This window comes from Lepisma saccharinum, chromosome 14 (genome assembly GCF_977018435.1).
Source record: "Lepisma saccharinum chromosome 14, izLepSacc3.1, whole genome shotgun sequence".
Lineage (NCBI taxonomy): Eukaryota > Metazoa > Arthropoda > Insecta > Zygentoma > Lepismatidae > Lepisma > Lepisma saccharinum.
Genome location: NC_139242.1, coordinates 37556310 through 37571642, shown reverse-complemented (window position 1 = coordinate 37571642; position 15333 = coordinate 37556310). Strand labels below are relative to the sequence as shown.

The 15333-nt window shown below is 36.0% G+C and overlaps 1 protein-coding gene across 3 annotated transcripts in view; it reads right to left on the bottom strand.

The window, feature by feature from the left end:
• Positions 1-15333, bottom strand: part of LOC145998801 (ubiquitin carboxyl-terminal hydrolase 48-like) — a 319266-nt gene that overhangs the window by 240227 nt on the left and 63706 nt on the right. For all 3 annotated transcript variants that reach the window (XM_083135408.1, XM_083135411.1, XM_083135410.1), the window contains exon 14: positions 2554-2732. In XM_083135408.1, the coding sequence (XP_082991534.1) occupies positions 2554-2732 (179 nt within the window). The remainder of the gene's footprint in view (positions 1-2553; positions 2733-15333) is intronic.

Sequence of the window (15333 nt, the reverse complement as noted above, 5' to 3'; positions counted from 1 at the left end):
CAAACTACTGCTGTGTATAACATGTACACAAATGTGCATTTTATTACCAAAAACCGAATATCTCATTATCCCATTCAGGCTCACAGTTCCCATTTAGAAACATTTAAATATTATTCAAATAGGGAATTTTGCACAAAATCTAGGTCAAGTTGGTAATGTGCATATATCAGAAGTGCAAAGACAGATGTACAATGTTTTGTTTATAATTATATCAAAACAAATAACCTAAAAAAAAATGTGGGACCAAATATATTAAAGAATTTGTATCCCCCCCCCCCCCAACAAACTACTCTGCCCCGTTCCCTTTTTACCCATGGCCCCCTATAAAATTACTCTAGTGTCTCCACTGTTTCGTTCCAAAAATTGAAATCCCAATCGAAAATATGTATATCACATCAAGTTGATTATTTACAGTTTTTGAAACTTGCCAAATTTCATATCTGTATCTAGATTAATTCTTCTTTCTAGTTCTGCGATTTATATTTTGATCTATTGCATTAATAGATTTATACACGTTATGGTTGAGTGTAAGACAAGGCATGACTCATACTCTGCGCCATGTAAAACAAGGGCTAAATAAACAAATAAACATTCAGTTTAGTTCATACTATGGGAATGAGAGATGTGGTAATAGATAATTCAGGAACTCACGTTTTCGGCGAAGCTGTTTTTTATGTAATTTTCTATTAATTTCGGTAGCCGCTGCCACCATCCTCGTCAGAATTCGTTGTGTTGTTGCTTGGTGTGTTTCTGCTGCTTCTTCCTAAATCGCCGCTAGGTGTGCTGTTGTCGCCTGTGTGTCTGCGTACGTGTCATCTGCTGTTCACCGGTGTTAATTGCTGCAGTAAAGGAACAGCAGACGACACATACGCAGACACACAGGCAGCAACAGTACACCTAGAGGCAATTTAGGAAGAAACAGCAGAAACGTGCCAAACAACGACACAACGAATTCCAACAAGGATGGTGGCAGTGGCTACCGAAATTAATAGAAAATTACTTAAAACAGCTTCGTGGAAAACTTGAGTACATGAATTATTCAGTTTAGGTTCGACATTTTCATGCTCTGGACACATGAACCATCCCTATCCACTTTCCTAGATCAGTTCAACTCCTTAAGTTCCATCAAGCTTACCTACATGCCCTCCTCCAATCAAATCACATTCCTGGATGTGAACATACACATCAAGGAAGGTCATATTGAAACATCCTTCCACATCAAACCCCCCAAGCACATGCAGTACTTACACTTCTCCAGTGACCACCCATTCCACACCAAGAAAGCCATCCAATTGTCCCTGACCCTCAGAGACAACACCTAACCCACTTCCCAATAGAACAACTTCCGACAACACCAAGCCTTGGTCAACCTTGGTTATCCTCCCACCCTGGTCAAGAAACAAATATCCGGAGCTGCTCTGTACACCCCCACCAAGAAACCTGACACCAATCCCCTTTACATGTCACTCAATACCACATCCACCTCAATAAAATCACATACACCCTATGATCCCTCCTCCCCATTCTCCACAGTGATCAGATCACGACATCAGAAACATTGTTCCAGAGAAGCCCACAGTTGTTTTCAAGCACACTTCCCCAAACACCAAGCATCCTGGTCCACATCATTCCTTACCCAACACCCAATAACGCAGGGCTCACAAATCCTGCAGCTGCGAAATACATCAAACAAGCTAGATCTTCCAACTTTAGAAAATTTAAGATCTTTCCATTTTGAAAATTTCTGTTATGGTTGCAATTCATAGCCCTATGCCAGGCTAACGAGATGTAAAAGAGGAACAAATATGTTGAGTAGCCTGTGGTTGATTAGATTGCAATAGATGTAATTTTCTTTGGTTCCATGTTCCTCTGGTGTAGAAACATTAGCGTCACATTAAACATTAGTTTGTGTACCACAGTGCAGTATATTCATTATTTCATCTATCTGTATCCTTTGGTTTTTTGGACGAGTAACTCGAAGTGTGATGATGACTTTCATCACACATACAATGTACAAAACTACTGTAAAGTTCTAAATTCACAACATGTAATGCATTCAAAATATATAAAACAGGGTGGCCACAGTTTGGGAATTCTTGGAAAAGCACATGCAAATGTGAAAATGTTTTCAGTAACAACAACCTTGAATATTGTCAAAGACAACATCTAATTTGTTATTAACGCTACAATTATTATAATTGACAAGTGTACATTTATCTAGTATGAATCCTTTTTATTTGTCAACATATTCGGTGTATAAATAAATCTTCGCAAATGGTCTGTATAGCCACATTCATCTTGTATTGAATTATAACATTAACCTTTATTTCTTCAATGGATAAAATGCTTTAACATTACACATCAAATATATAAAATAATTTCTACCACTGAAGAAATGTTTAATGTAAAAAAATCCTGACAAAAGAGAGCATTAGACTCACCAAAGCTGTAAAATAAGGCAAACTTGAATGGGATAAGTTAACATGGATTTCAGAAATGATTCCGAAGTAATTTTCTGTGGTCACCCAGATTGGTAAAAAAGTTGCTTCTTACCTTAAGAATTTCCGCCAATCATTCACAAAACTCGATGATATTACATGAACATGATTCAAATCTTTCTTGTTCCATGAAGGGCGATTTTTATCGAGATATAAATCAGGCAATGCTTCTCTCTGTTTTTGGGCAATTTGCCTGTACATGTCCTTTGCAATCTTCCCCTCATCTGCCAGGTTCTAAAACAAAACAAAAAAGTTGTTATTGCAACTTAGTCTTGTTACACAACACTAACTCCTTTACAAATACTTTATTTGCCTATAAGCAGAGGCATATCTAGAGAAAACAGCACCTAGGACAAGAGTGGAAGTATGAAGCTTTGTTTCCAAGTAACATGTCGCTTGTGACTTCAGTCTGAAAGCTCCCTATGGACCGTGTATTTTTACTTCTGCCTTGCCTGTAAAGTTTTCCCTTGTACCTGTGAATCTGCACACAGTAAGTTAGACAACACATGTATGTATGTATGTATGTATGTATATGTGTGTGTGTGTGTGTGTGTGTGTGTGTGTGTGTGTGTGTGTGTGTGTGTGTGTGTGTGTGTGTGTGTGTGTGTGTGTGTGTGTGTGTGTGTGTGTGTGTGTGTGTGTGTGTGTGTGTGTGTGTGTGTGTGTGTGTGTGTGTGTGTGTGTGTGTGTGTGTGTGTGTGTGTGTGTGTGTGTGTGTGTGTGTGTGTGTGTGTGTGTGTGTGTGTGTGTGTGTGTGTGTGTGTGTGTGTGTGTGTGTGTGTGTGTGTGTGTGTGTGTGTGTGTGTGTGTGTGTGTGTGTGTGTGTGTGTGTGTGTGTGTGTGTGTGTGTGTGTGTGTGTGTGTGTGTGTGTGTGTGTGTGTGTGTGTGTGTGTGTGTGTGTGTGTGTGTGTGTGTGTGTGTGTGTGTGTGTGTGTGTGTGTGTGTGTGTGTGTGTGTGTGTGTGTGTGTGTGTGTGTGTGTGTGTGTGTGTGTGTGAAACAAATCTTTATTTAACTTGCCAGCTTAGTGGCCAAGCATGTTCACATTAAGTGGGCAACATTGGATCTCACTATTAAAGTTCAAGGGTCCAATTTCAGGCCTAGGAATGCATGTTCTTTCTGGGCGTCTCTTCATCAATGCTCATCATTAGGGAACGGAACTTTAGGTAAATAAATGTTTTTTTTTTCTGCGATAAGATAGAGACCCTCGTTTTTGCCAAAATTCTGATCATAGCCTTAACACAGCAAATTTTATTTTAAAACACATATTTTCCAGTTTTCCGTATGTAAATACATATTTTGCAAATTTTCATTTTAAATACATAAAATCGCTCATCGACTTCAGCTACCTCGAAATCCTCGAAGGAAAAAAATGTTTATTCTCTGCACCTCTTTCATATCGAGAGTGTTAGGTTTGTTTTGTCTTTGAACACGCTCGCTGGCAGACTTCTGGCACCTCGCCTACGATCCTATTGGGGGAAAATATTACCCACACTGGATCTAACGCACAAGTGCTAATGTCTAAATGTACAGAATTTTTTGGGAAAAACCAAGGTTTTCAAACTTTGTGCCAAATTGCACGTGTTTTGGAAGGTGAAGTAGAGGAAGAGGAAACTTTGGAAAACTTCAGTGTTAGTGACATTTCGTGCTTGAAATATGCAAGAATTGTTTCTTGTGACATGGAGCCAACTTTCTCACAATATAAGATACTTTTTAGAGATAATCGTCACAGATTTACAATGGAGAATTTGAAAAAATCTATGGTGATCCACTGCAACTCTTCCAAAAAACAGCTCACTCAGAGGTAAGCATTTAGAAACTGATTTCAGGTGTTGAAAATGCATGTAATATTTTGTTTTTTTTTGTTACCAAAGGTTTTTTTTTATTTTTGTCACAGATTTTCCTGTTTTTATCACATATTTTCAACATTTATGACACATAAAAAAATAAATATTTCTGAGTTTTTTAGCACATAAAGTTCCGTTCCATACTCATGATCATCACAATTAGCTAAAAATGGAAGATATGTAATGGTAAATATAAAAAGCAAATACTTCATTAAAAAATTAATGTTTATGAAAGTAACAAAGAACCTTTTTGCATAATACATATATGATTTTAATTTTTGCGGCAACTGCCACATTAAGAGCTAAGAGGAACATTCCATGCCTATATTTTCTCCTGCATTATTAATAGAAATCACAATAACAGGACAGTCATCTGTTCAGAATGTCTGTTAATATACCCGTGACTGCTCTACCAAATATCATAGCAATTATTGTATTCATAGAAATGTTTCAAGGAAAATAATCAAACATTAAAGTGAAAACTCTATTTACTTCCATTATAAGAAGATGAATTCTGCCTATTACTAGCATCATCAGTCTCCATAGCAGCAGCTCTGTCATGTCTCGTAAAAAGCCACAATATATGCTCATTTCAACTGTGCAAACTATTGAGCATCCCTTCAAAGTCCTCTGGGAATGGGACATCCCTTTAGTGTGTTATATTTCATTCCAACTGAATAAATAATTAAATTTCAAACACATTTTCCACGAAACTGCTCCTGCTTTTTATTCTACTCTGTACATCTGATTCTGATGGCTAATTTTTTACTGTCAGCTGATGTAAAACAGTTTGGTCCAAGCGAAGTTTGTGGTATGATATGAAATTTCTGTAAGGTGACTATAATGCACAGATTGCTAAAGAAGAGGCATTCAAACCCAATTTTGGTAAAGTAAGTCTTCATGAATTATGCAATGATAATGGTATAAGATTAATTAATTTTGCAACCTCAAAACTACTTTTAAACATAAAGATATCCATAAATATGTCTGGTTCTCTCCAGATGGTAGAACTTGTAATCAGATAGAGCATATTCTAATTGATAAAAGAAGGCATACTAGTATAATTAACGTTCCTTCCTACAGAGGTGCTACTGTGCCAGTGACAATTATTTAGTAATTGCTAAATTATAGCTGCGCCATTCTTATATCCAGCGCAGAACCACCTTTATGGCAGTGACCCTCTGTTGCCACGTTTCCCTATGAAAGGAACTCATGGACAAACAACCAATTAGGCCTAGTGCTTGGGCAAGAAGCAACAACATTAAAAATCCTCCTCCCCAAAGCAGCCAGTAGTGAAAGAGGATTTTGTCAAAATAACTGTTCTGCACTGTGATTGCACACCAGTTGCAATCCCGTCCCGGGAATAAGAGAAAGACTCTCAGAGGTAAATCATAAGCAACAAAATCTTAAGTTCTAAAATTTAATACAGGCAAATTTGCTGGTGAAAGAATTAACAGGGTTCCCACGCAAACTCCAAATCCATTTTCCCTGAGATTTCCCTGAGTTTTCCAGAATCCTCATATTTTTTCCAGAGTACTGAATGCACAGTAAATGACTACTATAATTTTACAATGGCCTCCTCCATTTCCCCTCATAGCCATACCATCCTCACCTTTATTACTGTTGTTTTCTGATGCAAATAACAAAACTAGTTCAATAATAAAATAAAATTACACTTCTTTGCATGTAATTAAGAAAAAAGATGACCAGTTTTCTAGAACTTTAAACAACTCTGAAACAATTTCTAACATATCTGATATAGAACATTGAAATATTTTCACACTTTTCATACATGTTTATAAATGGATACAATATCAATTAATCTGTAATGAGTTCAATAATAGTTAAGACAAACAAATTATTGGAATTTTTAAAACATATAAAAATGAAGTGACAATTATTAGTACCGATTTAAAAAGGAATAATAAGTTACTGAGACTGAAATATAAAACAAGAAATGTACTTAATGTCTGACACAGCAAATTAAGAAACTTTACTTCTCAGAAGCTTCAAGTTTTATTTAGCCTTTGCTTCTTCTTGCATCTTTTGTTGTTTGGCTTGTAAAGCACGGATCTCACTTGCTTTACGTTTCATTTCTTTCCTTTTGTCTTCTTTGTGATCACATTCTTTCTCATCTTCTGCAATGCTTCTTTGTATCTAATACGTGCACCTTTAACACTCTGGATCATATCTTTGCTTATTTCTACATTCTACCACTTTCACTGCATCATAAACTTGCTGAATAACCACAACAGACTCTTCTTTCAAGTTTTCTATTACAACCTGCTTATTTACAGAAAACCCACTTTCCACACATGCATTGCCATGTGATAAAATCAAAACCAACTTAACAGTGCTCCATAACTCAGAGAAGTCATCCTTGCCCTTCATGACACCTGTAAAAAAAGAATCTAGTGAATCAGTTTTGATTGAAAAATTACAAAACTTCTCTTTCAATTCCTTTTCACTACTGACATTGTGCAACTATGTCTTAAACTGGTGAATTACTTTATCACCAGTTACAGCCTTCATTCTCTTTCTCCTGAGAAGTTCCTGTATCAGGTCTTCCATGCGCTGAGCACATCGCTTTGGAAACTGAGTCATTTGCTTCGGAACTAAACAACTAGCGGCTCTCACCAACCTGAACTTAAGGGGACTACGTTTCACAATCTTCTCTGTTGTTGACTGCAAAACAGTTCAGTAGCTAGTAAAAAACATAAGCTTCTCCTTTTCATTCACCTCTTTAGCTTCCAAAGCATCTTTGGCATAAATTCCAATATCAATCTTTGTCAAAGGAATCAAGTTGTCAGAATTCCTGACATCAATTTGCATTAATTTAGAACTATTTTTTGCATTGTTCAAGATGTCACTTTTTATGAATCTCCACATTACATCTCTAACAACACTTTCTAGGGAGTCATGAAGAAATGGGAACATAGGTTTGGGGGTTTGGAACATTGTCAAAAAAGGCTCAAATGAGCTAGCTAGAGTCATGAAGAAATTGAGCCTTGCAAGCATAAAATGATCATTAAGCCCTGCATTAATTCTTGACAAACAGTACGATCCCTTGAAACGTTTACTCTGGTGAAAATACTTTTTCAAGTCAGAGAAAATGGCTATAGCTCTTTCAGAAACAGCTACATTTTCAACCCACCGAGAAGCACAGAATTTTCAAGGCAGATCAGTCTTGCCAGTAATTTTTGTGTAATCTGCACGCCGAGCTGGAGAACTTTGGACATCAGGTTATCTTTATTATGCATTTTCCACATCTTGAAATATATTTTAAGTCATGTAAAAGATCGAAATCAGCTAATTAAATTTTAAAAAGCGCAAAATTTATGAGGGTATACACTTGGTCACCAGCCCTGGAATCACATTTAAAAACAAGAAACAGACAAACAAATAGATACAAGTTCCTCGCTGAAAGAGAAATGCTACAACAGCCTGGATTATCCACAGACAGGAGCACATTATAATCCCTCAGTTTTGCTTCATTGGGAACCATTAATCAATTGCAAGATTTTCCCTGAGATTTGTATTTTTTTCAAATTCCCTGAGATTTCCAGGTTTTCCAGGTGTGTGTGAACCCTGAATTAAGAAAGATTACCAAATTAAATTGTCAAATAAATTTGATATTTTGCAAATTTAAATGATGATGAAAATATAAATGAAACCGATGTAAATGAGAATTGGGAGCATATATGTAATGCAATAGAATCAGTATCCAAAGAAAGTAAAGGATACCATAAACCAAGAAAAGGTAAGCTGTAGTTTGATAATGAATGTTATAATCTAATAGAAATGAGAAATCAGGCTAGACCTAAGCGGTTCAATACCTCCGATGATACAAATTTGAACAATTATAATAGAATAAAGAGAGAAGTTAACCACATGTTTAGAAGTAAGAAAAGAGATTAATTGAAAAGCAAAATCAACAAAATTGAAACAAACAGCAAAAATTAAATATCAAAGATTTACACAAAGGTGTAAATTAATTTAGAAATGGGTGGGAACCTAAAGTAAACTTGACAAAAGATAAAAATGGTGAATTTTTGACCGATCCAAGCAATATTTTAAATAGATGGAAGAACTACTTTAACCTTTTAAATGTTCATATAGGAGTTAAATCAGAAGTAATTGAATTACACACATCAGAACCTTTAGCTTCAGAACCTAACTTGAAGGAAATCAAAGATGCTATTAAAAGGCTAAAGAATAACAAAGCACCTGGCATTGATTTAATACCAGCTGAGTTAATTGAATATGGTAAGAATTCATTAATACATCAAATCCATAAATTAATTAGTTTAATATGAAATAAAGAAGAAATTCCTCAACAGTGGAAAGAATCTATCATTGTACTTGTTAAAAAAAAATGATAAATTGAACTGCAATAATTAGTGGAATTTCTCTCCTCTCAACATCATATAAAATATTATTTAACATTCTTTTAACAAGACTAACCCTATATGCTAATGAAATTATAGGTGATTATCAATGTGGATTTAAACGTAACAGATCAACTATAGATCAAATGTTTCACATCAGACACACACTTGAGAAAAAGTGGGAATATAATCAAAATGTCCATCAGCTATTCATTGATTTTAAAAAAGCATATGATTCGGTTAAAAGAGAAACATTATATAATGCATTAGTCAAGTTTAGAATACCTAAGAAGCTTGTTAATATGATAAAGTATGCAATAATGAAACAGAAAGTAAAATTTGTGTGGGTATTAATATGTCTGACAAATTTACAATTCATGATAGGTTAAAACAAGGAGATGCGTTATCTCCATTGCTCTTTAATTTTGCCTTAGAATATACTGTAAGGAAGGTAAAAGAAACTAATGAAGGACTAAAATTAAACAGTCTGACTCAGTTGTTAGCATATGTAGATGATGTAGACTTACTACGGGATGATCAGAGCTGCATTTACTCACAGACTATCTAGGCTGCAGCCTATGGGTCCGCACCACAAAGGGGCCTGCACCCAAAAAAAAAACTGTTTAAAAATGTTAATTTTGAATAGACTAAAATAAAAAATGTCTGTTTTAATACTGTGGTGCGGGCCCTCTTATAATCATAAAAGATATCGACGCAGTTATTTTGTGTGTTGTGTGGGCTAATTCGGCTGAACTCTGAGTGGACAGCTGAGTGGAGTACTGTAAGGTTTTTCGACTTTTGGAAGCACAGCTTCAACTAACAGATATAAAGTTCTAACTGATTGCTTCAAGAAAGCAGAAACTGACAAACCCATTCTCGTGCCAAAAAGGACAACAACAACACGTTGGTCATGCCGAGCAGATGCTACACAAGCCCTCTTGCGAGTCTATAAAGAAATAAGAGATGCACTTTTTGAAATTTCAGAGGACAAAGAAGATTCAGGACAATCATGTGTTACTGTAAATTTGCATAACAAAATGTCAAAGATGAAAACGGGGCTCTACTCAGCATTTTGGGCTGATATCTTGGGACAAGTAAACAAAACTAGTGAATCTCTGCAGAACTCTAAATTGGACGTGAACACAGCCACCCCAGCACTGACATCGCTGACAAGCTTTATAGGAACCTTTATAGAATATGATGTGAAAGCTGCTGAGTTAGCTGATTGCACTGAGCATGAGAGTGAAAGTAAAACACAGTGCAAGCGCAAAATGAACGTGCGTTTGGCCCCTCTTCACTGTGTCCAAGCACCAGAATTTGAGCTGACCCCATCAGAAAAATTTCAAACCCAAAGTTTCCTTCCTGTCATAGATCAATTTGAATTTTCATTGCCGCAGAGGATTGAGGCATACAAACTAGTTGATACCCGTTTTGGACTTCTCAACAAGTCGGATACACTTACTAATGAAGAGAAAATTGCAGCAGCTCAAAACTTAGTAGAAACATATAACAATGGCTTAGACGATCAATTGGGAAATGAACTGATTCAGTTCAAGGCTTTTTAGCATGAGTTTCAAAAAGATGATGAGGAAAAGGAAAAAAGTCATTAATCAGAAGAGGTGGACAGGAGTCAAAGATTGTTTTCCTAATATCGAGGTCACTCTAAGAATGTACCTGTCACTTATGGTCACAAACAGCAGTGGAGAAAGGTCATTTTCAAAATTGAAGTTGATAAAAAACAGGCTTCGTACCTCCATGACAGGCTCAATGTTTGGGCTTTACTTAGCATTGAAAGTGATATTTTAAGACAACTAAGTTATGAAGATATTATAAGTAGCTTCATTAGTATGAAGTGTAGGCGCAAACCAATTAGCCACTAAGAATATTTGACATTTTCATTTTAAGTCTGATTGTTTGGGAAAGTAGTGTATTTGAATTAAATATAAATAAAATTTACTTGTTTGTTATATTCCTTTTTTTATCTTGCATTTGCCTAACATGTTTATTTAAAATTACAATATGTTATTTTTAAAATTAAAATATTATTTTAAAAAAAAATGCTTAGCAAGTTTACTTAAAATTACAATATTTTATTTTTAAAATTAAAATATTATTTTTAAAAAAATTCCCCCCGGTAGGGCCCACACCACAGGTTCAGCCTAGGGGTCTACAGATCCTAAATATGGCCCTGGGGATGATATAAATAAAATTAAGAATAATGCCAAAATATGTATTTTTCACAGCAGCTAAAAAGACAGATTTGGAGGTTAGGAGAAAACTAAATGTATGCTTACAGGCCGAAAGCAAGTATTAGATAATAATCAAACGTTTATTATTGATAACAATTTGTTTGAGCCAGTTTCCAAATTCAATTTCTTAGGAGTAATACTAACAAATGAAAATAATATTAAAGAGGACATAAAAAGCAGACTTAATTCAGGAAATGTGTTACTTTTCTCTTCATCAACTTTTATCTTCTTACATAATATCTAAGAAACTAAAAGTTAAAATATACAAAACCGTAATTTTGCCTGTAGTATGATATGAATGTGAAACTTGGTCCCTTCCATTAAAAGAGAAACATAAATTACGAGTATTTGAAAATTAAAGCCTTAGAAAAATATAAGGACCTAAAAGGGATGAGGAGACAGGTGAGTGGAGAAGGTTACATAATTTAGAACAACATAATTTGTATTCATGTCCAGATATTATTAGCACAATTAAATCAAGATGACTTAGATGGGCAGGCCATGTGGCACGAATGGGAGTAGTCCAGGCAAACTAAAACAATTTTCCCTCAATACAAATACATGAAATACACAACTGATTATCTGCTTAGAGCAAACTATTGTTGTGTATAACATGTACACAAATGTGGCATTTTATTACCAAAAACCGAATATCTCATTATCCCATTCAGGTTCACAGTTCCCATTTAGAAACATTTAAATATTATTCCAAATAGGGAATTTTGCACAAAATCTAGGTCAAGTTGGTAATGTGCATATATCAGAACCTGGGCACAATCGCTTCAGAAGCTTTCTAAACAATTTCTAGCTCAGGAATCATTGCTGAATAACATATCCAAAATCAGACATAATCGGACCATGGGAAAACCCCCAAAAACGGATTTCAAAATGGAAGACTGGCTATTGTGAATTTCCTAATATTTTATGTTTATTTGTGAATAAATTTTGATATTTTGTGTATTATTACTTATAATTTGCATTTTCTTGTGTCAAATTATATTTTGCGTTTTAAGAATAAAACACTCAGAATTGTGCACAATTTGTGAGAAAATATTGAACAATGGACAAAGTGTAGTTAGTTAAATCACCACAAATGATCACCATTGCATGTAACTTGATAAATGCTGATAGAACCGGTTCATGGACCATTTGCAGTTGCAAGCTCTGCTGAAGATTCTCTCCATCATTGCAGCAGTCAGACATCACAATAATTCAAGCAGCTATACCTGTACTTGCAGAAAATGTTGTTTGTCACCCGAAAATCCATTAGTGCAGAAAATGTTCCTGGGAGGTAAATTATGTGACAACATGAAGTGACAGATTACGGTCCGGACTTGGATCGAGTTTTGAGTTTTTTTAAGCCCGCTTTATGCACAGAAAGGATAATTGGGGCTGGACCTACAGTTTAAGGTAGGGTTCGAACCACTATGTTCCTCCACCGGGTATTGAATCCATGACCCTGGGCCCAACTCGGATCAGACCTCGTAACAGAACAAGTACTAACGCATTCCCTGCAAAACAGGTGATGACTGACAAGACACGAAGCAGATTTACAGAAGTCCAGAAGACAACATGGGTGTTTCCGTACACCTGTGTTCCACTTCAACTTAGCAATGCAAGAATAAACCAGAGTTTTGTTGAAGGGTAGTGAGCAACACAATGAAATGCGAGAAAGTAGACAAACAGGAGACCGTAATGTTATTTAAAAAGGAATTGAACAAAGGGAATCCATATCCTCATTCCATTTTGACTCAAGTTTCTGCAATAGTAGTATAGCAGTTAATTTTAATGAATTACATTACATTGGTACAGACATCACCTTCAAAATGATCGAGAGAGGTGTTCAAATATTCTGCCAAAATGTTGACAGTGAAAACCCTAGGATTTTCTGCTGCTGTTTTGAGCCCTGTCGGATACGATATACACGTAGATGCAGCTCTCTTTCAGATAATGATGACTTTTGCCACTGGCGGTGCCACTGGAAGATGTCATCTCTTACGAACTTCATGCATTATTCAAATGATAAAGTATGTTCAGGAGAGCAGACAGGTCTCAGTTAGGTAATGCAATATTCAAATACACCAACATGTTACAAATGGTAGAAGTTGAAGAAATCCAGTGAACAAGCCAGTGCGATTTGGATGATGGATCTCTTCAACATTCTGTTCCATAGCGTAACAAAGAAAAACACAAGAATATTGCAATCCTTGTGTAGATTTCACTCTGAAAACAGATGGAAGGGCTATAGTTGTTTTTCATGACTACAGAGGCTTCCCTACGATCAAGGGCATAATCATCAGACGATTCTGCTTAAAAACCGTAGGAATGTTATTTCAGTGCTGGCAAGAAAAAACACTCCCTAGCTAATGAAGACAACAACTAAGTTATTATTTCCCTTAAGGCGAGACGTTAAAGAAGTGCAGGTGAGGATGCTCATGTGGACTTCGTGCTGCAGTCTCACCATCACAAAATGCAAGTATTTGTACACCAATAATGGAGGGAAGAGGCCGACTAGCCTCCTTGCATTGCCAAGGACAATGTTTCAAGTGTTACTATCGAGGTGACATAAGGTGGTGAACATCTCCCAATACTGTGTTCGATATCCTTGGAATTCAATCATTGTTGGATCGTGACATCCGCAAGCTGCTCCTGTTTCTGTATGTTTTCATGGACTGTAATACCATACCGAGAATTTTTCTGGCCTCCTTGATGGCGTAGTGATAACATCCATCTCTTGTATTCAATGGGCTCAGGGTTCAATACCTGGTGGAGGAAAGTAGTGATTAGGATCCCACCTTAACTGCATGTCCAGTTCTGATTAGCGTATCTGTGAATAAAGTGGACCTAAAACATAAACTTGAAACAACATTCACAATGTGCTCAATTGGGAAATCCTCAGCATTACACAAACTGATGAAGGTAACTCTGAACTCCATTCAGCTACAAATCCATTTTGATTACATTCTATCGACATTCAGATATTGATACCGTTCGAAGAAAAGAAATGCTCTTGTTGTCTATGTCATTGAATGTTAATTGAAAACATAGCTGCAGGTACATTGTTTGATGCACCTGAGTGTTTGTTACCTACCGATTCGTCCACAAAGTACCACAGCTTTCACACATACTTTCAAAGAAGAATCTGGAAGTATACAGAAGAGAGGATCAAGTTGGTATATAAAGAATAATTCCTGCTATGCTATACACCCACTAAATCCAGATTTCCTCAAGATGATTTGCTTTTCATCCACAACGAACCTTGATGATACTTCACGATGTGGATGCAAGCATAATTGATTGTCCTCTTCAATCGCTCGTGGCAAGTGGTTCCAATAATAATATGATGACAGTCACCAGCAAACGCAGGATTCTATTTTTTTTTCCGGGGGGGGGGGGGGGGGGTGGAATTGTAAAAATGGGCATTACCTATGTTCTACTGGGGGATACACAATAATATATTTAGTATATTTCGAACTTTCACTCAAAATTGTACTCTGAGGATTAATTTAAGAAGGATTTGCATTTAGCACTTTGGTTTTTCTTAAGTTCTTTGCTGCTTTCATTTAAAAATTTTGATTTTTCTCAAAATTTCGGGAGGGACTGTAGGTCCATCTGCCCTCTTCCATGTGTACACCAATGTTTACAGTGATGAAGACGATTAATTAAACTTTGTCCATCCTTAGAAGTTGACTTTATAATTAAGAGAAGTTAAAGAATTTTATTTGAAGTAATTGTTAAATTATCAATTTCTAACTTTTAATATCAAAATTACATGAGAAATGGTATATTGTTAAAATATATTTTAGTTTAATATTATTAAATGTAAATAAAAGCATTACCTCTCTCTAAACTGCATAAATTACTTTATTTTTGCCATTAGTAGAAAACAGCCAGTCTGCCATTTTGAAATCAGTTTTTGGGGGTTTTCACATGGTCTGATTTTGTCTGATTTTGGATATGTTATTCAGGAATGAATTCTGAGCTATTAACTATTTAAAAACCTTCTGATGCAATTTTGCCCAGGTCAAAGTGTAAATTGCCTGGACTAGAGAGGAAAGAAGAGTTTACAAAATTCTTGTTGGGAAACCTGATGGTAAGAGACCTGCAGGAAGGCCAGACGAAGATGGAGGGATAAGGTTGAGATGGACCTGAAGAAAATCGGTAAGGATGGAAAAAATTGGATTGATCTTTCCCAGGGTAGGGATAGATGGAAGGCTTGTGTTGCTGCAGCCACAAACCTTCAAGTTTAGGAATGCTTACTAACATCATCAGCACCTCTTAGCAGATTTCATCATGAAATGAAACCACCAGAACGCACAGAACCTTGCCGTTTTCCACACTGTCTCCACTG